The sequence below is a fragment of the Channa argus genome, chromosome 3 (genome assembly GCF_033026475.1).
Source record: "Channa argus isolate prfri chromosome 3, Channa argus male v1.0, whole genome shotgun sequence".
Classification (NCBI taxonomy): domain Eukaryota; kingdom Metazoa; phylum Chordata; class Actinopteri; order Anabantiformes; family Channidae; genus Channa; species Channa argus.
This window is the reverse complement of record NC_090199.1, coordinates 13,100,453-13,125,866: the sequence shown is the minus strand read 5'-3', so window position 1 is coordinate 13,125,866 and position 25,414 is coordinate 13,100,453. Positions and strand designations below refer to the sequence as shown.

General features: G+C 38.8%; 3 protein-coding genes across 3 annotated transcripts in view; 1 reads left to right on the top strand and 2 right to left on the bottom strand.

The window, feature by feature from the left end:
• cfap97 (cilia and flagella associated protein 97) overlaps positions 1-20,746 on the top strand; it is a 28,293-nt gene extending 7,547 nt beyond the window's left edge. Inside the window, exons 5-6 of the mRNA XM_067496863.1 lie at positions 19,965-20,076; positions 20,273-20,746. Coding sequence (XP_067352964.1) covers positions 19,965-20,005 — 41 coding nt within the window. The 3' untranslated portion in view covers positions 20,006-20,076; positions 20,273-20,746. The remainder of the gene's footprint in view (positions 1-19,964; positions 20,077-20,272) is intronic.
• On the bottom strand, positions 156-2,365 carry slc25a4 (solute carrier family 25 member 4). Its single transcript, XM_067496866.1, has 4 exons — positions 2,157-2,365; positions 1,008-1,494; positions 777-917; positions 156-670 (listed from the first exon to the last, which is right to left on the bottom strand). The coding sequence occupies exons 1-4, from the start codon at positions 2,265-2,267 to the stop codon at positions 510-512; spliced, it is 900 nt and encodes a 299-aa protein (XP_067352967.1). The 5' UTR covers positions 2,268-2,365; the 3' UTR covers positions 156-509.
• A 1,630-nt stretch (positions 20,747-22,376) lies between the features above and the next one.
• helt (helt bHLH transcription factor) lies at positions 22,377-25,201 on the bottom strand. Its single transcript, XM_067496870.1, has 4 exons — positions 25,052-25,201; positions 24,386-24,490; positions 24,136-24,232; positions 22,377-23,876 (listed from the first exon to the last, which is right to left on the bottom strand). The coding sequence occupies exons 1-4, from the start codon at positions 25,076-25,078 to the stop codon at positions 23,401-23,403; spliced, it is 705 nt and encodes a 234-aa protein (XP_067352971.1). The 5' UTR covers positions 25,079-25,201; the 3' UTR covers positions 22,377-23,400.
• Positions 25,202-25,414: the final 213 nt, after the last annotated feature.

Here is a 25,414-nt window from a genome sequence, read left to right as displayed (position 1 = left end):
TCACTGTCATGTCATATCATTGACTGTTAAATTAAATACAACAGAGCCATGGTTAATGTTATCAGTATCACTTTCTTGTTGTTCTATGACAAGTCAAAATGTCCGTTGTAAAAAAGAGACGTTGCTGTGACAAAAAAGTATGCATCAAAAAAGTATTAGACTAATAAATCTTTATTCCTAATATAATAATGTATGAGGTGGGATACATGGGTCAGAGTGGTCACAACATAACACATGGGCCTCAGCAACTGCTTCACTTGTTGTGACGCCATCATTTGCATCATCATCATCTCCACTGAACCACCAGCGTGACTTTGTGAACTGAAAGGCCGTGCCTTTTGGCACGTCAAAAATTGGATTCCTGAGCGTCAAGTGTACCTACTTTCCCAGGGCTGTTGCAGAAGAGCGCCTGCCCGCATTGTAATGCACCACAAGTTGTTATCACGCTATTACAAGACGTAAGACTTAAAAAAAGTGAAGGGTTTCCTTAGGGACTGGATAAATTAAGTTTAATATGTATACTTCTTAATTTCGTCGTACAGCACCAACACAAAGGCACCACCCATTCCTCTAATCACGTTGGACCAGGCACCCTTAAAGAAGGCTCTTGATCCCTCGTCCTTCATGATCTTTTTCCAGCAGTCAATTGTGCCCTTGTACATGATGTCAGCTGTGGAAAAAAGGATAAATAAAAATCCGTGATGCCTTTTGATGCATGCGTAAAATTGCGCCAAACTAATCAACTTCATCAACGAATGTACACCGACGACGCTCACCTCCTTTGCGTCCAGACTGCATCATCATACGACGCCTGACGGTGTCGAAAGGATATGAGATAAGACCGGCTGCAGCAGTGACAGTCTGGGCAATCATCCAGCTGACGATGATATGCGTGTTCTTGGGATCTGGCAGCATACCTGTATGAGGGAGAGGTCAAGTCACCCGCTGTTTAGGAGAACATGCACTCACACAGTGTTACAGACATTTTACAGAGCACATGTGCTCACCTTTAGCTGTGTCAAAGCATCCGAAGTAGGCCGCTCTGTAGATGATAATGCCCTGAACTGACACGTTGAATCCCTGGTAAAGACCCTTGAGACCATCTGTTTTGAAAATCTTGGTGATGCAGTTTCCAAGACCGGTGAACTCTCTCTCAGCTAAGCCTTTGCCGATGTCGGCAGCCAGTCTTGTCCTGGCGAAGTCTAGGGGGTAGACGAAGCAGAGCGACGTCGCACCAGCGGCACCGCCAGATGCTAAGTTGCCAGCAAAGTAACGCCAGAACTGTTTTTTTTGATCCACTCCACCGAGGAAGATCTTCTTGTACTTGTCTTTGAAGGCGAAGTTCAGGGCTTGGGTGGGAAAGTAACGGATCACGTTAGCCAGGTTGCCTCTCCAGAAGGAAATGAAGCCCTGTTCCTTTGGAATCCTAACCACACAGTCAATGATTCCTTTGTACTGCATCTCTGCAGTGATCTGTTTGCTGGCATGCTGGACCTACAACCAAAGACAATAGCAGTTCATAAAAATACGCATATATGTCACTGCTCTAAAAGTGTTTCTATTAAAACTGTACCATGCTTCATTTATTATTAACAGAATTTAGTTTTGGATTAAATTTTGAAAAGTAATGTTAAAATAAAAGGCGTTTTTAATATAGTGCCTGGCATTATGTAGCCTACAGTATGTGTAGGCCCGTTAGGCTACAGGCCCTTTCCTGTCACTTGAGAGTCAGCTGCATATTATATTACTTGGAAGTTAAATTTAGCCATTCACTCTAACTATTTTGCAGTCACCGGGTATAGTGGAGTACAAATTGACAAAATATACACAAAAAGCAAAGCATCCCAAATTAGTATAAACACTCTTTTATTGAGATGCATATGTTAAGAGCCTCTTCCCATTATCTCCAGTTCAGTGGCGGCGCTACGAAAGTCGGTGCGTAAAATCATCTCCACGTTGTCAAAAGACCTCTCACATGCTTCTTGGCATTACGCACCACGCCGAATAAACCTACTCCGTGCGCCACTGGACTTTTCTTTCAACAAACCGAATTCCTGTTTGGCATTTTAGCGTTTGATTTATCAATTGAGTCGACTTTTACGCACTAAACATTAAACATGCAGCCATGCTGTGGACAGCAGCATTAATTGTTTTACCTGCAGCAACAACTTGACTCTCTCAATAGGAGCAACAGCTGTTTTGGAGATGGCAGCGGCAACGCCACCAGCCAAAAAGTCCTTCAAGAAACTAATAACTGCGTCCGACATGGTTGGTTGTTCCTTGGTTGTTTCCAAATTGAGACCCCTGACTGTTCCAAACCTCACCAACGTCCTTTAGGAAACCCAACGCCCCTTCAAATGGACGAGGCACCCTCATGTGCCCTAATATATCTGTACCATTTATCGCGAGAATTTTGAGTGATGGATTTGCGTTTTGTCAAACAGATAGGCGAGGTTGAATAAATATCCGAGGGTGAAGGTCAGGACCTGCGCCATCTTCCAGAAAGGGAGAGTGGACCAAGCCGGGGACGTTTAAAGGACACAATCTGTGTAATTAGTTAACGGTTAAAACATATATTTATTTGTAAACGAATGTAATCCTAATCATAGTAAAGTGTTTTAGCTATTCTGCTGGTAAAACGCTTGTGGGGTACAATGGTTTTCCAAAATCATTGAAATAAACTAAGGATATATGAATAATAATGAAGGACTCATCGGAGTTTAGGCTTTGTTTTGTTTTACATTTAGTACAGTCAGTTTTTAACATTTCATAGCAAAACCTATATGCCCCGACAAAAACATACAGTAAACATTTATCAATTTTAATCAAAATAGACAAATATGCTTTTAGGCTACACGAATCAATTAAATATGAAAGTCTATTATACCAAAGATGTCACTTCAGACTGAAATACAACTAGTTCATCCTCGGTCTAGGGTGAGGTGGATGGGGAACATTTTTTTTTCTGTCTAAAAAAATGCATTCAGGTGAATTGTTATCCACAACTTGCCTCATCTTATTTTGTATTATTATACTTTGGCCTTTCATCTCAGTGCACTGACGATTTGACTGCGCTTTTATTTTTGGAACCTGATGGAAACCTGTGTCTAGTTAACAAGAGATTATGGGCGATAAGGATCAGATACAAATGTTTTCCAAAGTAAAAATGTCATCAGTATTGGACAAAGCAACAACATTGTGTCAGGCACTTTTATTGTGAAATATTGAACCGGATATTAGATTTTTGCTGACTTGACACACGGGTCATAAGGTGTGACATGAACAAGCAATATGATCCCAACTGGCACATCAGCCAACTTGGCATCATTTTGTTCCGCTGAAGAGAAGCTGGACATAAAGTACTATGGCCTCTGAGGCCCCTCGTTTCTTGGATTTCCAATTGTTCTTTATTTATGCTGTATAATTTCAAACCCTATAAGGCTTTTAGTCGGCTGTCAGGATTTTACAGAAGCAGATGGGCTAAAATAACAAATCATGTCTGTAGCAGAAACTAATACGTGTCAAAATAAACATCCTAATAATTTTAAAATCATATAAAAGTAAGTTTACAAAAGTTCCCAAAGGAAAAAACAAAGCTCAGAATTTATCTTCAACCTCTTAATGAGGTTTACATGACATTTACTACCAATTTATGACCACATGGGTGCGCTCCTTCCCTGTGTGCATTAATAGGAACGTTATCAATATGTTGCCTTAATTCACATGTAACTAATAAGACTCAATAGTAACTGTAATACCATTACTTCTAACTAATGTTATTGCTAAAATAAACTCATCTAGTGTTTTTCTCATGTTAAGCTTCAGTACATCTATTGAGTTAGTACGTAAAGTGCCTGCTGAAAGAATTGTATTGTTTATACTTAAGCTGTCATAATTATTACACTTGAATACATTTAAATTAATTAATTCATTAAAAGAACGTTACGTTGATACCATTTTCTTTTGTTTTAAAATATCATGTTCACACTCTATAAATACTTGTTACAGCCAGAGAATTTGAGACTTTCTTTGAAAATTCATCCAAATGAAATTTTACTGCGCATCTTCAAAAAGTGTGTCGTTCTAAAATACGTTGCTGTGTTGTGCGGTATAGACGTATCAGTGGGTGGCAGTAGAGGGCTAATCAACCCAATAAGCAAACGTGTTATCCAGTGAAAACAGTTGTCTTTCCTCATTTTCTCCACACTGACTACACAACAAACTAATAATGCACCACTTCACTTGTTCCCCACAGGGAAACACTCTTAAGTAGCTCCCACCACCCAGGTCAGAGGTCAGGCTCAACTACAGGGCTGCAACCTTAGGGATTCAGCATCTTGTTCAGCTTGGCAGGTGCTTGTAAGCACAGGAGCATGCACCTGCTTTTTGCTGAGCAAAAGTCACAATTTTTGCACAACATAGACTTATCCAATATTTTGCTAAATCAGCTTTCCCAATTCACATGTTCTCTTAAATCATCTATATTCAGAGCTTTTTGGGAGTGCCTGTTTTTTATTGTATTGTATTGTATTGTATGTTTAAGTTATTTTCTAGAATTTAATGAATTAAGAAAATAATGTAAATTTGTAGACTAATCAATGAGTTTTGTACCAGCAAATATTAATTCTTAAGACATTTTATGCTAACTCATCAATAATTATCTGTATACAGTCATCATTTAAAATATCTTGTAAATATTTGCATGATTGGAGGATACGTTCTCATTATGTTGATCTACAAATAACCTAAAAGATAACTTTTGCCTCTTGTATCAGAAAAACAAGTTCATTTTTAATTGTTAAAATACTTATTTTATTCTAAAATTTAAATCTGCTCTAGAGTTTTGAAAGTCGTTGCTCAGTGACCTTTAATCTTGGAAGTTAAGGGAGGGGTCATGGGCTTGGATTTGCATTTTGAGTATGAAGAGCTGCAGGTGTCAGACAGTTAACCCCCCACCCACACAGACACACACACACACACATAAACACGCATGCATACACAAAGCCGTTACGCACAGCTCTTACTCCAATACAGTCACTGATTTTTTCTGTTAAGAAGTAACTGTGACAAGCGTCTTTTTATTCTTCTAGTTCCCCTACTGTCTATCTCAGAGCAGTAGTGACTGAAAGATAATGGATATAATGGATGTCAGACAGGGTTAAAACCACAGATATTAGGATTAAAACACACCAGCAAAGGACTGTTGTTTGCTTCTCATGCAACAGATGCAGACTGGTCATTTCTGGTTAGTTTAGACATAAAATAATCCAGAATTGCTAATTATAACATAAAGTATGACATTTTTTTATATTATGATAAATATAGCACATCAAAAAAGGATAATAAAATTGAAACATAAAGACTTAGGTTTTCATATAATATATTGATTCTTCTTTGATCTTATTTACTGTTTCACAGTAAATTGTTATGATGTACCATTAAATATATATTTTAGCATAAAGATTATAATTTGTAGTGGTGTTGTTCTTGTGTTTCTAACGTTTTCTTCGTGATTATAAGAGGGTGGAGGGAAAATGAGAAAAAGATTTCTCTTTTTTTCAATTTATTTATTTTTATGTTTTTGGTAGGTGGCAATTAAGAAACTTATACTTTAATACTAAATCTGCTTACTACACGGTCAAACTATAAATAAAATTATTGTTAGAATATAGAAAAACAATAGCTGTGCGGGAAACAACTTAATTTGAAGCCATCAGGAAAAAGTTTTTAACCTGTACATGAGGTGATGTGTAGATGTGTACTGTAGTTATGTTTGTGGTGTGTCTGTAATATGTAAATTGTGCTTGTATGTTTTTTGTTTTGTCTAAATAATTTGTTAATTTCATATGACTTGATATCATGGAGGTTAGAGTTGTTTGTATGGTATAGTTTAGGCTACAAGATGGAAAATCTAAATTCAATACAGCATCTGAGATAATGATATCAATAAAAAAATTAAACTATATACTAATCTGTATAAAGGCAAATATTTTAGCCTGGATATTGAGTGTTAAAATGGCCATTTATATAGCACTTTTATTCAAAGCACTTTACAATGTTGATTCCAATTCATACACACACCGATGGCAGTGGCTGCCTTGCAAGGTGCTCACCTGACCCACCAGGAGCAACTTGGGGTTCAGTGTCTTGCCCAAGGACACTTCAACATGTAGCCTAGACCGGGGATGGAAGGAATCGATCCACTGACTCTGTGGTCCGTGGAGAACTGCCTTACCAACGGAGCTACATTGTTCTAGTAGGAACAGTGACTAAAGTGACATCTATGGGAAAAACATTTGTAAATACACATAGCATCATAAAATGAGCTTAGCGACAATGATGACGTTATCCTGAGCATTTGTGTGATATGTCAGGGAAAACCACATTAAGTTGTGTTGTACCGCGTCCTAATTACAAAGTCAAATGCACATTTGAGAGTTCATTGGCAGAAAAAAATGTGTGGTTTAGCTAAGGCAGCAAAAGCAATTAGGGTAAGAGAAAGATTGTGAAGAGATTTTTCTAGCGTGATTTTGGCCCACTTGTCCCATTATAAGGAAGTGTCACTGCAAATCAATACAAAGTTATTCTGAATGATCACTTTTATGCTTTGATGAAAGACATCTCTCCAAAAGTGAGCATGTTCTTTCAGGATGAGAAAGCCCTCATCTTTGTGAGGTCAATGAATGTATGAAAATGATGTAAGTCATTTGCTATGGCTGTCACCAGATTTCAACCCAACTAGACAGTGTTCTCTTCAATCATCAAATGTGGCAATCACTTTTGAAAGAATGTTGTTCTGTCACTCCAGTAGAGTTCTAGGGAATAGTAGAAACTTTAATTTGTCACCTCTCTGTACATCAACAATAGCTGCTGGTTCTTTATTCTGTCACACAAATCTCCCATTTAAAGTCAAACTGCTAATACAATCTCCTGACTTTAAATCCAACAGGCTAGGATGCACACTGGGTTCCCCTGAGCAGACAGAGAGACTGATCTCTCCAGGGCTTGGGGGGAAGGAGATTATTTAGTGTTTCCCCTCTCTTCTCTTTGGTGTCATTATTGGCTTTTGGTCTATTTTCATTAAAGAGGCCAACTGGAGACGGTATGTGTCAAAGGCGTGTCTGTCTGTGAGGGTTAAAGAAGAGAGACACAGCATCATACAGCTGACATACACCTGCAGTTAGGGCCTTGCCTGCAGTGGAAAAGGAGAAGAAATCCCCATGACCAATCATAAGGACCTGGAGACAAACAGACAGTGGGGGCTTTGGGATGGACAGGGCAGGAGTGGATGTGGAAGATGAGAGAGGGCTGGGAGAAAGAGGCTAAAAGAAAAGTGGTTCATGAAAAAGACGGGTGCGTGAAAATCAATAATGAAAGCGAGGGATTCTGAGATCTGATGCTGAGGAAAGAGAAAACAAGGGTGGGAAGTCTTTTTAGTTCAGGAATGAGTGCATCAGAGGGACAGCTCATGTTAGATGTTTTAGAGATAAAGTCAGAGAAGCCAGATTGAGGTTGTTTGGACATGGTCACAGGAGAGACTGTAAAAATATCCGTAGAAGGATGCTGAGGTTGGAGCTGCCAGGCAGGAGGTCTAGAGGAAGAGCAAAGAGGAGATTTGTGGATGTAGTGAGAGAAGACATGAAATTAGTTGGTGTAAGAGAAGAGGATGCAGAGGACAGGGTTAGATGGAGGCACATGATTCACTGTAGTGACCCCTGAAAGGGAACAGCCGAAAGGAAAAAAAGAAGAAGCTCTTTGGCCATGATCATTTCTGAATGACCAAAAATGTCTTAGAAAATGTTTGTCAGACTGGTATAGTTTAAACAGGATCCTGTATATTGTAAATCCATTATCCCCTAATTATGTTAGCCCGTTTAGAGGGTCAAAGGGGCCTGGATTCGATTCCAGTTAACACTAGCTGAGACGCAGGTTCAACCCTGGAGAGGTCGAGAGATCTGACCTGAATGCTGGACCTCTACAGTGAAGGAAACCAGTGGCTCTGTTATGCTCTGCAGGCTGTAGAAATTAACCAGTTAACCTGCATGTTTTCAAATGTAAATAAAGCTGGGATATATAAAATATAGATACTTTTGTGTGCCACAACAAAGTTTCCTTTATTAAGTCTCTCTCATAAATTACACCTAAATTGCATTAACAAGTTAATGTATTTGAATATGCAGTAGTAGTATCAGAATTAGCATATATATGAACTATAAATACTAGTATTAGTGTATATGAAGAGACTATATACTATAAAATATTTCCAAAAGAATACATTTAAAAGACAATGTTACATTTGTTGTTTTCATGGTTAAAAAACGATTCCATGGGTTATATAGCATCACACAATTTATTTCTCAAGCTGGGAGTCAAAGAAAGCAGAGCAGGCAGCAGCTTTACAGATTAAGTTCTTCTAATTGGATAAATTGGACAAAGTAACGTTTGCTCACAGTCCATTTGGAGGGTTTATCGTAGCTGTAGTCTGACTTAACAGGATCAGTCAAAATGCAGGGGTCAGAGAGAGACTTTGTCAAATGTATGCATATATGTGTATTGCATTAATGTTTTCCCTCTCGTTCCTTTTTATCAGCTACCAAGAATCAAAAGAATATTCTACATCACTGGTATAGTACTGAATCTGGAGACCATTGCGCTTTTTTTGTTATGTTTTTAAAGGATTACTTAAATTCTCTCTATTTAGCATTTTAAGCAGTAAATTGGTTTGTAACACACTATAGTGTAGTTGTGGGCGAATTTTAGGACATGTAAGTGTCATGTATTATTGTGGTTATAAGTCAGAAGAAGACAAACAGTGTCTGCAAGAATAGTGATAGTTCACCACACAAACACTTAGATCCACTTATTACTATATACACTTTCTTACACTTCATATATTGCATGTAAATACTAAATAGGGACACAAAGGGTTACTTTCTGGTTGTTCTTTTTCTTCCTTTATTTGTATCCCATTTAAAGGTTCCTGTAGACACATGAGGTATCCTGCATTCATATATGTAATGTACAAAAAAATTAGAATTACACACTTCCAATGAAATAATGCAATTGTTATTATCCTAATAATATTTTGCAACAACCCCTATCTCATAATGTGAACCATGAAGAAAACTCTTCATTTTCAGCATTTCAGTCTGTTTTACCTTCTACTATGTTGTTTTTACTTTACACCAAAGTGTAGAACTTTTAAATAGCTGCACTCATCTTTTAGTCTTTACAAAAGAATTCTACTTGAACCCGTGTCTGCTCAAGACAAACTAATCAATTCAAACGAGTAATATAGTTGTAGGACCCCAAGATGATGGTTCCTCACAAGCCAGTGTATGAACTACATTCATCCATTCTTCAGGCTTCTTAGAAAACAACAACCTCTTCAAACCTCAAGGCCATTTAAGGCAGGTACCCTCTCAAAGCTCTTAGTCCCAAATTAGTGGCGTCATTTTAGCTGTGAGATAATCTCATCGGGAATTAGAGTTTGTAATGAGGAACACTTTTTCACACCGTTTCTCAAGAGTTTAACCTGTAGTGGCTCTATTGTGTGAATGTACTGGTGTCTATGTAAATGTAGTATTGGTATTACCATGGCCATTATGTTTAGAGACATTCTGCACCTTTTTTCTTGTTGAGAGAAAACCTTCAAACAAGGAGGAAAAAGGAATGACTTCACCCAATTCTAAACAGGAAGGCTTTAGAAAATACTGTTTGCTTGTAGCTTATTGCTACATTTATTGCACAAATATTAATATAGTATAATATCACTCATGCCTTTGATCAGAGTAATTAATATGTCTTTTGAAAAACATTTAAAATAGACACAACCGAAGCATGGAATTGATTTTACTAGACTGTTAATAAATACATTTATTTCAAAATCTCTTTTAAATGTCACACAACTTTGGCTAAATGTCATTATTGTCTTCTTTAAGCATTGTTTACTGGTAATTGAAAACCCTAAAAGTAGATTAGTTTAAAAAAAAAAAAGTCTTAACACCTTTGATATATCAATTTGTTTTAATGTATGTTTTCTGTGTCAGTGTGTGTTGTTCCTGCCTGACAATGCATCACTGGCTCTTTGACTGGTGAATAAGTTGCTGCTTGAGCGTCCATCTTAATTCGATGGCCAGAGAGAGAACTGATTGACCCCTTGACCTTTCTATGCGGGGCAATGCTCCTTGGTGTCCGGACGTCCTGTCAGAGGGTTAATGAGCAACGGCTGTTCAGGGCATGATGGGCCTTGGCTAAGTGACTGGCCCGGACAACCACCCTCTGCTCTGACCCTTACTCCCCTCTATGGCCATAATTACACACCCCGTCCACTCTCTGGCCGCTAGAGTAAGGCTAGGACTCAGCACTTTATCTAAGGTTTGTCCAGCTGCTGCACAAGCTTTAACTTGTCAACAAGGGAAATGTTCATGGCCAATTTGTGATGACAGTCTAGGATTGGTCAATTCTCCTCCCAACAGATGTACTAACAAATGTTGCATTATTTTATTTCAGTGAAATCAGATAATGAGAGTGCATAGACATTTATGGAAACATTTGAGACATTTATCTTTTGTATGTATGTTATAACACATCAAAGGAAATGTTCATAACTTCCATCACATGGAAAATCTTTACAGTGTGTAATTAATGGCTTGAAAACACATGAAGGCATATATATTAATATATCATAAATATGTTGGGTTATCAAGCATCATTTTGATTGTAAAATGTTATAAAGTTTCTATAACTTGTTCCACATATATTCTGAATGGTTAGGTGGTTAAAAAGTATCATGCTAGTTTCAGATACAGTTTTTGAAATTAAAAGGTGAAAAAAAAACTTGGTATTAATGAATAATGGTAGTATATGTGACACACAGATGATAGAATTACAGAAACAATTCCACTAATGTCATTGCTCATTTTGTTGTGTTTATTTATTTAGTCAGCTGTGCCGTAACAAATCCATACTTTGCTTTTATCTTACCATTTTTTGTTTTTCTTTTATTCTAATATAAGGTCATCAGATTTGTTTCTTAGTGCACACAAAGTCCTGCGCCACACCACGGCGAGCGAAAGTGCTGCTGAAAGCAGCCCATCCCAGTATGGACGTTTGTTAAAGTGAACAAGGTAATGAATTTTAAACTGCTATAGGAACAGGTCGCAGACATGTGGTTTTAGTGTGTGAGCATGGGTGAGTGGGTGGGAATGTGTGTGTGCGGTTGGGATTTGCAGTTGTGTCAATGTATCTTTATGAATGTAGGGGGATATGTGCATAAATGGGGGTGGGGGCTGGGAGTCAGCATCTGTGTACATGTGAGTGTTGTGCTGAGGATAAAGACCTAGCAAACCAGCCTGGCTTAGTTGACAGGTGACAAGGGTTGTTTTCAATGGGGATTTTGTAATACCAACAGTGAGGAGAAAGCCGGGCTACCAAGGGACTTCTGAAAAGAGAGAAAGAGGACTTTTCTTCTTGCAGTGAAGGAAGAGAGAAAAGGCTGTGAAGGCTTCGAGGGACTTAGGGAACCCACTAATCAAACTGCTCCACCGTCTAGCGCACTCATTTTTATTCAAAACGTAGAAATGCAAAATAATTTCAATCGGATTGATCCCTGTGTCAGTGCCTGTGTGGTATTTTCATTCTCCTTTTTCCGCCATGTCCTCAACTTTGACATATCAGTCAAGCAAGGACAGAGCTGTTACAAAGAAGACTGATCCAGAGGCAGTCTAATAGTTAAGAAGTGGCATTTTAAATATTGTTTGCAAATTTGCATGAATTAACAAGTTGCCTTGAAACAAACTGCTTCAGCTTGCTTTGTCTTCAGAACATATCCCCATAAGATTTGAAAGAAAAAAGTCTGTAGACATAGCAAAATGAATGGACTTGGCCGTAAGGATGTGTGGTATTTGTCTGTGTTGTGTAATTGTATTGCATTATATTAAGCACAGTACAGAGTGTGTGTGGGGGGGTGTGAAAACACAAAAACATCTATAGATTGATTACGAATATTCATTTTTATAATATAAAACACATTTAAACATATATTTAAAGCTTATAGTGAAAACAAAAACATCTGTCGGACAGACGATAGACAAATAATAGGCGAATAAAAAAAGTGCATAAAGTGCACACAACGAACAAAACAAAATACAAATACAGATTTTAAAAAAAGTACAACTATTAACTGAACTGAACATTGTATAACTCAGACAAAAAGTCCTTTTAAAATGTTGAGCCTATAATACAGGAAATCTGGTTTGTCTGTGGTGTCTTGTATATGTGTGTATGTGTGTGGCATTTGGGAGGAATAATATCTGCATGATTAGTCTCAGTGGGCAGCTTGTTGCTGCTAAATATCTTCACAGTGGACCTGGCAGAAACTGGTTGCATCCGTTCCTGAATGTTGCTTTATGTTACAGTCCACACATTGCAATGCAGCTTCAACTTACTGATGTTAAACTTCTGTGTGAGGATATGAAAACAGTTAAGAATCATATTGTGGTCTGTGCTTCTGGAGCTTTGTCATGTCAGCAAAATCATGTCTGATATACCTAATCTTGGACTTAAAAAAGACACATTTTTTGATGTAACCTTTGCATTAAAAACTCAGGGGGAAAATTGTTTGGTAAGTATAATATTCCATTTCTAAGCCACCCCTTTCAGGTCAGCCATTCTTTAAATTCATGTGAAGTTCTTGCAGGAGCTTTCAATTTTGGACAGATGAAAAAATTTAGAGCAATTAAAACCCTCCAGACTTGCAATGCAGTTGTTACACTCTGAGATCACTTCAGTATCTTGACTAACATCAGTGTATACGTTAGGGAGTGAACACAGGATCGTATTTAAAGGAAGTTTGTAGGGTTCAGCACTCTGCTGTGACCCAGCATGTCCATTGGAGAACATTTACCAAGACAAACACTGGTCTCTCTCCCACACACACTGCCTCCACCTCAACACAACCACCAGAGAAATAAAGAGAAGAGCACTGACTCTCATCCTCTCCAACACAGTGCCGGATTAAATCATAAAATCATTCAGTGTTTGTGTGGTCTTGCCTGACTATGAGCAGAAAGGATGGACCGGGTAGAGACAGAGGAGAGCTCGAGCTAGTGTGTGGGAACCATATAGGAAGAAATCCCTGGCTGAACTGGGCCAAGACACTTTGTTTTTCTCCTGCGTGCTCCCACCCTTTCCCTCCCTCTGTTTCTCGCCATCCATTTTTGGGTTTTCGTTTTTATTCATAGGGTGACTGGGGTGGAGGGAAGGGTGTCAAAAAAGCAGAGGGCAGTTTTGTGTGTGTGTTTGTGTGTGTGTCTGTCTGTGTGTTTATGTGTGTGTGTAGCAGGAAGGGATTGTTTGCTGGCTGATGCCAGTGGATGTAGGTGCAGGCCTCAGACCAGGCCTGCTAACAATAGCCACAGTGTTGTTTGGGTAGTTGCGTCCAGGACGTTTGGACATTCTTCCCATGTCAGTATAATCACTACTGGGAGGTAGCTCCATTACGGATTACCATATCATTAATAGTATCCATGACTTTTGTTCAAAGGCTACTTGTGTAATGTTGCCTTGTGGATGACGACTAATCCGCTGAGCTGCAGCTGTAGGAAAGAAGAGGGGTAGATCCCACCATCAGTCTCAAACTTTCGCTGCCTTACATACACACATACAGACAAAAACACACTACTCCACACATGCAAACACATATAGAAGCATCTCTCTGTCGAGGCCCACGGGGATCAGGCCACTGAAAGACAGATACAAACAACAGTCAAATACAAAGTTCCCCCCATAGAGAAAAAGAAACATCCATTCTACACTTCCCAACTGATCCCCTCCTTAAAGCCAAAGACCAGCCCTCCACCTCCTCCTTTCTCTGCCTTCTCCTCCCCTGTCCCTGAGTTGGCTCTCGTCCTCCCATTAAAGACCCCCGCTCTTTAGCGCAGCCCTCCTCTCAGATGGTGGGCCAGATTAGGAGGGGAACAATAACAGTTTTCAATGTAAAATGTGCATCTTGTTAGTCCTTTTTCTCTTCTGTCCTATCTTATGATGGGGAGAGAAAAGGAGAAGCATAAGCGGCCATTCAGAAAGTTATCTGTGGGTGTCTTCAACCCACAAACAGTTGCTGCTTCTTTGGCTGTTTTAATCCTCCTATTCCTCTCCCTACCGCTGGATTTTAGCAGAGAATGCACAGAAGCAGAAAACTGAAAACAAGGAAGGAAACTTTTTAGTCTCTCTTTTTTAGTTTTTTTCTCAACCAGTGTTTCTGGAGGAATATTAGATTCGAAACAGATTTATACATTTCTCCACCAAAACTGTTTGACACCTTTTCACTCAACTTAAAATTTAAAGTTTGAGTTTGTTCCTAATATGTTAAAAATAGGAACTGAAATAAATAAAATGTTTACTTTATAATATCTAATTTAGCAAAATACATCAAGCGGGCGAGTGCTTGCAAGCACAATGCTATTATAAAGTTTGTTCTTAACAGGCTTGGTAAACTGTCTTCATCAAAAAAGAACCAAAGGAAATTTTTATTTTTCTATTCAGAGTTTAGTCGCTGCTTTGAATGTCCCAGCCCGCCCTTGGAAGCCTGAGGGTCAACCCCAGTGTTGGCATGTTGGAATGGAGAGCTGCCAACCCTGAGTTCAGCAGATACCTCTGAATGATGCACTCTCAAGTTCTTAGTTGTTTTCCTAATGGGTGTTAATGTTGGGTATTACAAAAAACACCCCTTTGGCCTCCTACCGAGTTTAAGACAGGCAGCAGGAGTGATGCTCAGTGGGAAAGTCACAATAAACAATGTGAAAAACAGTTTAAGGAAATAATCTCAATATGCATGTAATAATGTTGGTGTGACTTTAAACTCCATCTTGTGGTCTTCCTCAGCAAGGAAAGTATTATTTTCTAAATTCTTATTTGCAGTCAAAGAGATTCAGTTGATTGTTGTGCAAGTCAATTATCATGTATATCAAGAATAGATCAGAGAGCATATTAGTTTGAATTAATTACACTATATGTTTTCATCCAGCAAATATTTAAAGAGATCATTTGGATCATGAAGGACTGGTTTGCAGGGCCAATTTCTTTTATCTTTAAGTTCTGTTGGTCTCATAGTGGCGCTGACAACACTCAGCAGTAAGTGATCATGTTTCCTGATGACACCAGACCAGATGACGCTTTTTAAAAGTAAAGCTGATATCATTTTTGGCTCAAATCTCAGATTTTAGTTAATGGTTCAAAGACTTGGAGAGACTTGGAGAAACTGGCTAAAGTACTAAATCTTCTAAGGCTAACAAAGAGCCGTGTCACTTCTGACATGGAAAATAATTTTAAGGCTCATATGTGGTTTAATTGTTTTAAATCAACCTAATGTTGCTAAATATTAAACAGGCATTTATTTTTAAATCGTATATATTTTTTTCTTGTCCTTTTAGCTTATCCCATAAATTGAGGGTTGCGACAGCAGATCATTTGTCCGCATGTTGAATGGCACAGATTCTTAGGCCGGATGCCCTTCTTGGGGGTTCAGTGTCTTGCCCAGAGACACTTTGACATGTGGTCAGGAGGAGCGAACCTCTGACCCTATGGTTGGTAGGCAGCCACACTACCAAATGAGCCAGTGCCTCCCCTTATTTTTAATATTGTATAATATGTAATATTATATATTAATGTCTAAGATTTTTTCTGTTCATCTATATTTAAAGTTTTTTTGTCCTTCCTGGGTTTAATTGATTGTGGTCTTTTATCTTTTTCCTCTGTGTGCATAAATCTTATTGTTTTAGGATTATTTTTTACTTCCCTTTTGGTCTGTGTCATTCCCAACTTTTCAGTTGACTCTAAAGGACTTTCAACTGCATGAAATGTGCTATACAAATTAAGTTATTTGATTGGAAAATTGAATTAGATTTGTACTTAGTTGGTTTTGAGAGAAAACTACATCAAAAGCTATTTGTTTTACCCCTGCTAGAAATGTCCTACATGGAACAAACTGTGAGCACGGATGAACAACAGTAGTGTGTTGTTGGGATGTCTCTTTTTATTATAAACTGTAAATTTATGAATGTGCCCTGGTGGCCTTTTGTTTTAAGATTCTGCCACTGTTGCCATATTGCGCAGCTAAGTGCACATTGTCCTCCCTCTGTCTCCCTCTCATTTCTGTCATCTCTCTACTGCATACTGTTTACATACAGTAAAGACAAAAAAACCTTCTTTCTCATTTGAAGCTATATATAAAATTTAATACAACCACTTTGAAAAGGTGACACATTTCCCTTTTCACTAGGCCCCGTATTCCCTAACATTAACAATGTTTTAGTTGAGTTATTGTTTGAAATGTAATTGTTGAGTTCATCAGTTGTTTTGATGAGTTATTTGTTTGGTATTTGTATTGTTTTGGGACTAGGGTCTATTGCGAGATGTTTTCCCCGTTTTTCATTTTTCTACTGTGAAGGTAGAGTGGATAAGCAGGCTAATCAAGAAAAGTACAAGCAGGTTTGCAAAATGAGGCCCTGTCAGCCTGAAAGGCTGGGTGCTGCCAGGTTGAGGGAGGATGGGTAGTATGATGTTTGTTTAGGGAGATTAAATACACTCTATTGAATAGAATTATATAGAGATGTAGGCACAGCCATTGTCACTTTGTAATGAGTTATTTTGGCTTCATATTTTCCATTATTTAAAGTTCATGCGATTGAGCTCACCCCATGCTTACCTGTGCAGGTGGTAGGTTTCACTTAGGTGAGAGTATAAAATGCACAGTAGTTGAGGTGGAAGGTGGGGTGTTTCAGCTTGCTGTGAGGTTGTGGTTTTAAAAGAATGTTGTTGGGGGGGGTTTTTTGGGTTATTTTTTATTTATTTCTTTTTGGGCTTATGTCTATTTTATGTAAGTTTGGTTTATTTCCTGAGATTTTTGGTTTTTCCTCTGTGTGTCATTTTGTTAATAAATACCACCTTTTTTTGCACATTTTTCGGCCTGCTGAGCTGCTTCTTCAACATCCCTTTTTTATAGGTTTACCAGCACCAAATTTACATCATCACCAATGTATATGGGTGGGGGCTGGCCTGATAACCATCAGATTCTATGCAAATGTATCGAAAATCTTTAGCAGCAGCTCAATCAATCTCACTGAATAAAGGCAATTTCTTATGTCAAACCGACTGCCTTATGAGGATATTGTTGTGTTGCCACGTGTTCTGGATGTCCGACATGGATGCCCTGCTGTGAAGGTCACAGTGAGGTCAGTGAGGGGACCACCAGAAGGCCAATCTTGTAAGCACTTTAAAACTAAAGGAAACATTTGAATTTAGAATATTGTTTCTACTTATGAACATTTCCTTCATTATTTGTGTCTCACTGAATGAATATCGTTCTTTAGTTCTGCTATATCTATTTTTGCATGTATGTTGCCAATCCGGAAAAACTTAGTTAAAACCCTTGATTAAAATAAAATAGTTCAGTCACGCTACCAGCACTCAAGAAAGTAGTTTTGCTGGATTTCATTTAGTTTGACTGCACACTTTCGCTTGGGATGAAGTCTTCGACCCTCACTGGCTGCCAGTGAGGGTCTCCAGATTTGTTACTCAGATCATGACCTCAGAGGGTGACCTGTGGAACCCTTGGCTCCCTACTCACTGGCCCTATGCTGGCCTCTGGACACAGTTAAACACTGAGGAGTGGCCATCACCTCACTGGACAAAAGGGCAAACACACTATGCTCACCCCTCATGAGTCCAGCCAAGCGCACAGGGAGCAAATTAGGACTTCTGGGTTTTTATTTACCCTTTCTTTTTGCCCCTGCAAAGAGTCGACCGGGGTGTCAAGTTTTTCAGGTGCCTCAGCTGTGACCGCCTGACCACATCCCACAGACACAGGCCTTAAGAGTTTAATGTTGCATTCTCTTGAGTCATGTTGTCGGTTTTCATATCATCCACTCACCACTCAAGCGTTACAGTTGAGAAGGATAGCTGTCAGTAAGAAACAAGCATAGGTTACAACTTAGAGGCTTTCCTAAAGAAACCTTCACACGTGAATGCAGTCCCACAAGCATCAGAGGGATTTAAGCTGAAAAGAGGTTGGACATAAAAGCACAAGTTTTTTTATTAGTTTTCTTTAGCTCTTTAGATTTTCGCTTCTAATACAAGCCATCTGTGTAAATTGAAAAACAGAATAAAACAAAACAAGAGCTCTAACCTGTTTCTCAGCATAGTCCAATGTCAGTGTCAGCCGTTATCTGTGGAGTATATTCCTATAAACATGTTGAGGTTACTCTTTAATAAGAGTACTTTCTAAACTACTGCTAGAAATGTATACTGCATAACAACATCTTTTTTTTTAACCAATAGACAGTTTATGAATATATATAAACATGTAGAGATGTAAAACATTTTTTGTATGAAAATTTATATTTTTCTTTTGCATACATTAGTATATATTTACTTATCTTATCCACCTAAATAAAGCATTTTAATAGGAAGTTCTTTTTCATACTTCACATGGTGATATATAATGGCTTTTAATGAACAACCTAGGGTCACATGATGAAAGAAACATCATTGAAATTATCTCTTAAATAAAGTCTGGTGTACTGACGAATAGATGTGTTTTAATTTTAGTAAAGTGCCCTGTACCTCACTGTCTGTCAAATTTAGTAAAGTTGTAATGTGTTCGAACCTTAAAAGTGTCAGAAGCAAAATATTCTTGTTCTTGTTCTTTAACATATTATTTCAAATATGTATAATTTATTGATATTGTTAAACTTCACACTATAAGTCTTGAAGAAAAAGCCCTTAAAACAAAAATTATGCCACTCTGTGAAATTGCTTTTACACATACTCCCTTTTTAAACACGCACAGGAACTGAAATGCATGGCAGTCTTTGTCTAACTACCATGCAAAATTACCTGATTTATCGCAAGCACTGTCCAATGTTACACTGTCTGTGCTTGTGACAAAAGTGCCCCTTGTTGTGGCACGCCAGATAACCAAACCCACCCTCACCAAACTCACAGCACTGATCTAAAACACACGTTCTTAACCTTTTGTCAGTCCACAACAAAGACCTGCCCTTTGTCTTGCCAAATGATGCCTTAATTATGCAAGTTAACAAGCTTGCACCCTGTTTCCCATGAATAACAAAGAGATTGGTTCAATTTTGTTTTCTTTTTGTTTTGCTTTTTTTTTTTTACTTTGTTTTTCAAACTTGGGGCTTGTTTCTTTAGTGTGTTGTTGCACGCTTGGTGGGATGTTCCCATGCTGCTTTCTGCCTTCATATTTCGGAGATTGTTTGCCACAGTGGCAGCCTTACAGTACGTTTCAAATCAACAGAAAACAACAAAAAAAGTGAGGGCGTGACTGATACAGTGCTCCACAGTTGGATGTTTTGTACAATATTCATTATGTTTTCATTTATTTCAAAGATGGCTTTGACCCTTCCCTGCTCACCATGCTTTAAAACACAGCCTCTTTTATCATTCTATTCATTTATGGCTCAAATATCTTAGCTCTAAATGGAGGTAGTGATGAATAGGACATCTCCATGGATTTGCATAATCTGATGGCATTGCTGGTGAGCACAGACAGGCCTGTGCCAAGTGCAAAAAGGTGAAGCCTTCATCCCTTGGCAGGGGGCAGAGGCAACTATGGAAAGTCCTCTGATACAAATGTAGTCAGATTCTATAACTTATGCCACCAACTTAATGTTTCTGTTTAAGGGTGAATGAGCAAAATGCTAAATATCTGTCACTAATTGTACAATACATGTTTCTTTTCAGCATAAATCTTGAGAAACATCTACAGTTCTCTATGTACAATGCTCATCATCAGCTCAGGTATTGTCACTGTTTACCCTCTGTGTCAGCTCAGTGATGTGCTCTCACCAGAATCACTCCCAGACGATCAAAAGCCATTGATGTCTACTGTTTTTCTTCCCTCTTAACAGACTCCATTCATGTCTGCTGTCTTCTTACAGTGCTCGTCATTCTTCAGTCATTACCGGTGCCAAGGCAGTAGGATGGCTGCCTCTTTCTGATGGGAAACTGTTGCTCATGTGCTGGGTTGGCTGCCAAGTTTTGGCATTATTGGTGAGAGGAATCGGGGGAGGAGGAGAATGGAGTGGGGGAGGTGTACAGAAAGGGGGCCCTTTAAACCCTGTGAGATAGTGGTATCTGTTGTGGGAATGATCTTCATCCCTTTCCCCCCTTTTCTTAACACTCTCACTCTTTCTGTTTCTCCCACTCTCTTCTTCTTTCTTTCTGTCCCCACCCTCTGTCCCCCCAGCTCTCTCTCTTTTCATATGCTGTAGATCAGACGACCATCCTGAGGTGAGCCGTTGGAGATCCAATGCCACTGGAACACTTTGATTGCAAAGCAGACTAACTGACTGGTGGATTTCTCACAGCGTGCGTATGTCTTTGGCTTTGCTCCCAAAGCACAAATGTGGTAACACTCCTTCACACACACTCACACATGCATGCACACAGAGGCAACAGAAGCACACTTAGACCATGGTAAAGCAAAGAAGATTTGCTGTTGTACTCTCAGGAGCTTAGCTAACTGTCTAAGCCCAACTTTACTTCTTGTACAGGTGCAAAGCTCAAAACAGGAGCTTCCAGACTTTTCCAGGACAAAGTGGTACTTGATTCCTTCTTTAAGCTACAAGTCTGAAAAATAAGAATATTTCCAAACATTTGAATGATTGCTTTGAAATTAGAAGGACATTTACCTGTGTTCCTTCATCACTGGTCATTGCCATTAATGGTTTACTGAACTGGCCTTCAGGCACAGGCCCAAGGACCCGAGCGATAAGGGGGGCCGTGGGCAAAAGCCTCTAAGGTTACTGTTCATATTTTTTGTTTGAAAGAATTAAAAACTACAAATACAATGACCACAGCGAGATGCAAAAACAACCACAAAATGTACAAAAAGTACAAAGGACAAAAACAGACACCGGACGGCAAAAAACAAATCTAAAATTACCACAACTAACAGAAAGCTTGGGGGGACTTTCCGCTGGCTGTGTCCCAAGGTTTTCTCTTAATCAACCCATGGTCATAGGGTTCATGCAGTCATGAAAAAATAAAATCTTAAATTATTAGTTGATTTTTTTTTTTGGAATTCTTTTTCAAACTATTCATTTAGTGTACTATATTGTTTCAAATTATAAAATTTGATTATTATTAATAATGTTGAGGTACATCCAATGTTATTTGTCCATTAACTTTAAGACAAGATGAGAAAGATTAAACTTTATTGATTCCACTCACAAGCACAAGAACTGATCATGCTCTAACATCTCGTCTCAGGAAGTACAACGTCAATATTCTTTTTGTAAAAATACAACTTTTCAATATAGCTTTTTCAGTTTACTAAAGAAATATATCAAATCTCCTAACTTCAAATTTCATAACACAAAAACATAAAACGAAATTGTGGGTTTTACTGACGCCTGAGTGGTGAATCATCTTTCAATAGAACAGATTGTTAATGTTCAGTGTGTGACATTAATTCGAAAGATAAACATTCTCCAACTGAAGCTTTACTACTATGGCTCAGTTTACATGACAATAAATGGTTTGAGTTCTTTTTTTTTTTTTTTATCCCTGCTCAATTTATTATTATTCATGTGATGTGCTGCAGCTAAATCGTTCTCATCTGGCTGCACATGAGTCTTTTTTCCTGTTTAGAGTCAGGATTTAAACCAATATTGGAGCTATGGGGACCCAAGAGTTCCTTCAAAGCTTTTTTCCTTTTATCGTATTGTCACTTTTCCATCTGCATGGACACTGTCTTTCTTTTCTTTCAATTTCTTTCTTGATGCTTGTCTTGTTGGTCAGGGGCTGGTTAATGTGGGTTTATCCAACCATCCAGGCGATTAATATGGGCTTAGCCATGCACCCGTCATCTACCCATCCATCCAGAAATAATTATTTGTATCTGTCTGTGCATGTAACCATACATATGAGAACACCTACAGTAGAGCACACCTTGTTTTTCATATTTTACTACTATTCCCGGGTACATCGGGAAGTAATGCAGGGGAGGGATGATTTCAACTTAGCTTCCAAAAGAAAAATGAAAGAAAAGTGTTTTCTTGCAGTGTTCTCCAGAGAAACTTTGATTTCATGGTGTTGATTATTTTTCTTCGCAATCACTCAAGGATGAAGCTCAAGAACACTGAGATTGTTCCCCTTTCAGCTGCACCACAATAGGACTCCTGGTTAAAAAAGAAAGAAGAAACAAGGAGTTTCCCTCCTTCTCTTTCTCCATCAACACAACTTACTTAAAGGAAGGCAGAAAGAGCCTGGAAGCAGCCTAAAGCCTTTATTGAGATGCTGTCGTTGGATATAGTCAGTACAAGCTTGGCAAAAACAGTCCTCTTTTGATCAGAGTAATTCTTTCATCTGTAGGATGCTAAAAGCTGCCGATACCAATATGGCTTCCCAATATTGTCTGATTTTTCTCGCAGAGTCCCAGTGGGGGGAATAATGCTGCTGCCTATAGGTTTCTGGTTGATTGAAGACATGTCAGATTCCACATGTGAATGTCAGATTTGATAGGCCCCTTTCTTCTTCTGTCATTTATTAGCATGAGAAAAAAATGAAAATAGTAAAATTTCTAATTCAATTCTTTATTTGAGAAAAAAAAATCACTATTACTTTTTTTAATTTCCTTATGAAATATGTAATATATTAGTAATTGTCTGAATAGTTTGCCTTTATGAGGTGCAGGTATGTCTTTTAATTTGGTGATAGATGTTTAAGAGATGTGGATTGTTGAGTGAATCAGTGGTTTTGTTAAGTGCAGGTTTGTTTAAGCGAGAGGCGGGTGCCCAGAGGCAACAAGGCTCATGTCTGCCCCCTGGAACCAGCTTAGACACCCATCCAACTCATCAGCCCTAAAACTGACTTTCCGTGGACCAGACTGAAGCGAATTTTATATATTTATTTTTTGGTTACAGCAGTTTCAGTACGACAAAAATAATAAACGTTTTTTAACCTTTCATTAGTCTCCCCTCCAGTGTCCCTTGTCCAACTGACTCAGTTTTCCCTGAAATTTTTCCTGGACGCTTTATTTTGCAATAAAGAGATCACCTCACCACATTTTTTTGTTTCTACTCGCCAATAACGTAGGACAACATGTCAAATAGTTCCCTGAAGACTGACCATTTAGTTTAGACTGAAAATGTTTCTCTACTCCCACTTTCTTCTCTTCAAATGATTCTAATGGAACAAATTGTAATTGCTTTTAACTCTAAACGGCTTCAGAGAATCATCATCTTAAGTATAAGTGATGGCAAAACTAGTTGATTTTTAGTCACAAATATTTATTCACAACATGTACAGGATCTGGTTCAATCATTCAGAGATTTATAAATAAAAACAATAGCGAAAACACAGTAACAATATTTACATGGCATGTTGTGCACTGTGCAAACTAAACGTGTTTGCGTGCGTGTGACCAATAAAGTTGAAATAGTGGTGATCGAGTCCCTGCACCGGTGACAAGTATCCACCGTGCTGCTGTGTATGCGCAGAGAGCGGTACTGATGGATATGAGATGCCCGGGCTGCGGCCCGAGCTGTGCCAGGAGAAGTGTCCCGGAGGACTCTGCTGGTACAGAGAGTCAGATGGACTGTGGCTTTGGTGCTCCGGAGAGGAGTGCAGCTGCCCGAGGTAGTCGGATAGTTCTGGCATCGAGCCGACGGATCCGAACACAGGCTCGGTGACCACACGGGACTTGGACTGTAAGAAGGCGAGGATCCGTGCGTACTTGATGTCTTTGGTTTCAGCTCTGTCCTCTGTCGTCAGGTAGTGCACGAGGTTCTTCATACACTCGTGGTATCCGTAGTGAAAGTAGTTTGCGAACTCAGCGAGCAGTTCACCTGAAATGTATAAAAGTAAACAGAGGTCACAACCCCGTCCATGCGAAAGGAGTCTGGCGCAAGGAGCTTTTCGTAAACTGATTCCGGTGCGTAAAGCTTGACTTGAAGTAAAACATTAAGATGGAAGTTGCCTTTACTTTATGTTTACACCGTTTACTTATATGCAACTTGTCAGGATAGAAAATGCGCATAATTTTGCTACCAGAGCACCGGTGATGTGATGCGTAAAGTATAAGAGCTGCATGAAAAGTGTTTTCACCTTTTTCTCTCCCACGCGGGAAGTCTGCAGAGTGGAGCGCCCGCAGATACTGAACAGTCATTTCCAAGATTTCAGCTTTCTCCAGTTTTCCAGAGTTCTATCGAAACATTAAAAAAACAACTTTACAAAATGTTTGACTGCAAATATTAAACATATAGAACTGGTGCTAAGATTAACGTGTTTCTGGCAACATCATGCGAATTCTATAAAACATTTTCACAATAACAAACACTTAATTTTTTTACAATACCTGTTTTGCCAGTGCCATCGGTACTGTTTTTCCTAGTTCGTTTAGACAGCGATTAATTCGGTCCCGTCTTCGCTTCTCAATGACTTTGTGAGAGATGGGAGTTCTCTGTAAAACAGCGACAGACACAACATGAATACATGGAGATGCAGTAGTACATTTGGAACTATTTTTACAAACAAAAAAAAAAAAAAAGAAAAAACGCGAACGTAACCCGAGTGACATATTATGCAGCTACACAATAATCTGGAAACTATAAAGTAACTGCTGAGAAGTTTTGCGCACCGTGCGCTTTCCTGCGCGCAGCAGGCATCTGCGCTCCGGATCGTTTATATTACTCAGAGGTTGCATATTCTTTCGCAAATGCAACTAACTGAAATGTTTGTAGCGTAATTGTTTGCATTATTACCAGCAAATATTGCTTAAATATCAGAAAGACTCTTTCTCCTCTCTAGTGCGCCATAGTTGCCATGTAACGCGCGACCAGAGGCAGGTGCAAAGTAAAGGTCTTTTCCAATAGTGTAACGTTACTCCAAATAGTAGTTGAACAATGCTCGATGTAAATACTGAATTACGAACTTCCAACAGGTGAGTCAAACGGGTTAAAAATGTCATGTTGCCAAAATATTTCAGTCCTCAAAATACAGAGCGCACATGAAGCGTATGTACCTTCCTGTCTTTCATTTTAGATGCCATCGATGAACTTCCCACAAACGTCTCAAAAAATAAGCTCAGCTGAAAGTTGGAGGGATGTGTTGATCTGGCAGTAGGTGAGGTGGAGTGAGGTTTGAGGGGAAAACTGGCCCTTATAAAGGGAGCGTCCAAGGGGCTCTGTCATTCATGGTGTAAATTATTCCTTGGGATTAGAGCCATGCATTGGCTAAATGTGTGCATTTAGGATCAGTTAAAGAAATAGTAAAAATCTAAAGCCACGGGCTAGCAGGGGGGCAAACCTGCTTTGTTAATCCACGTGGCTGTTCAAAAGACACGTGATTACTTTCGGAATATTATTTGCATAGTAACAAACCAGGC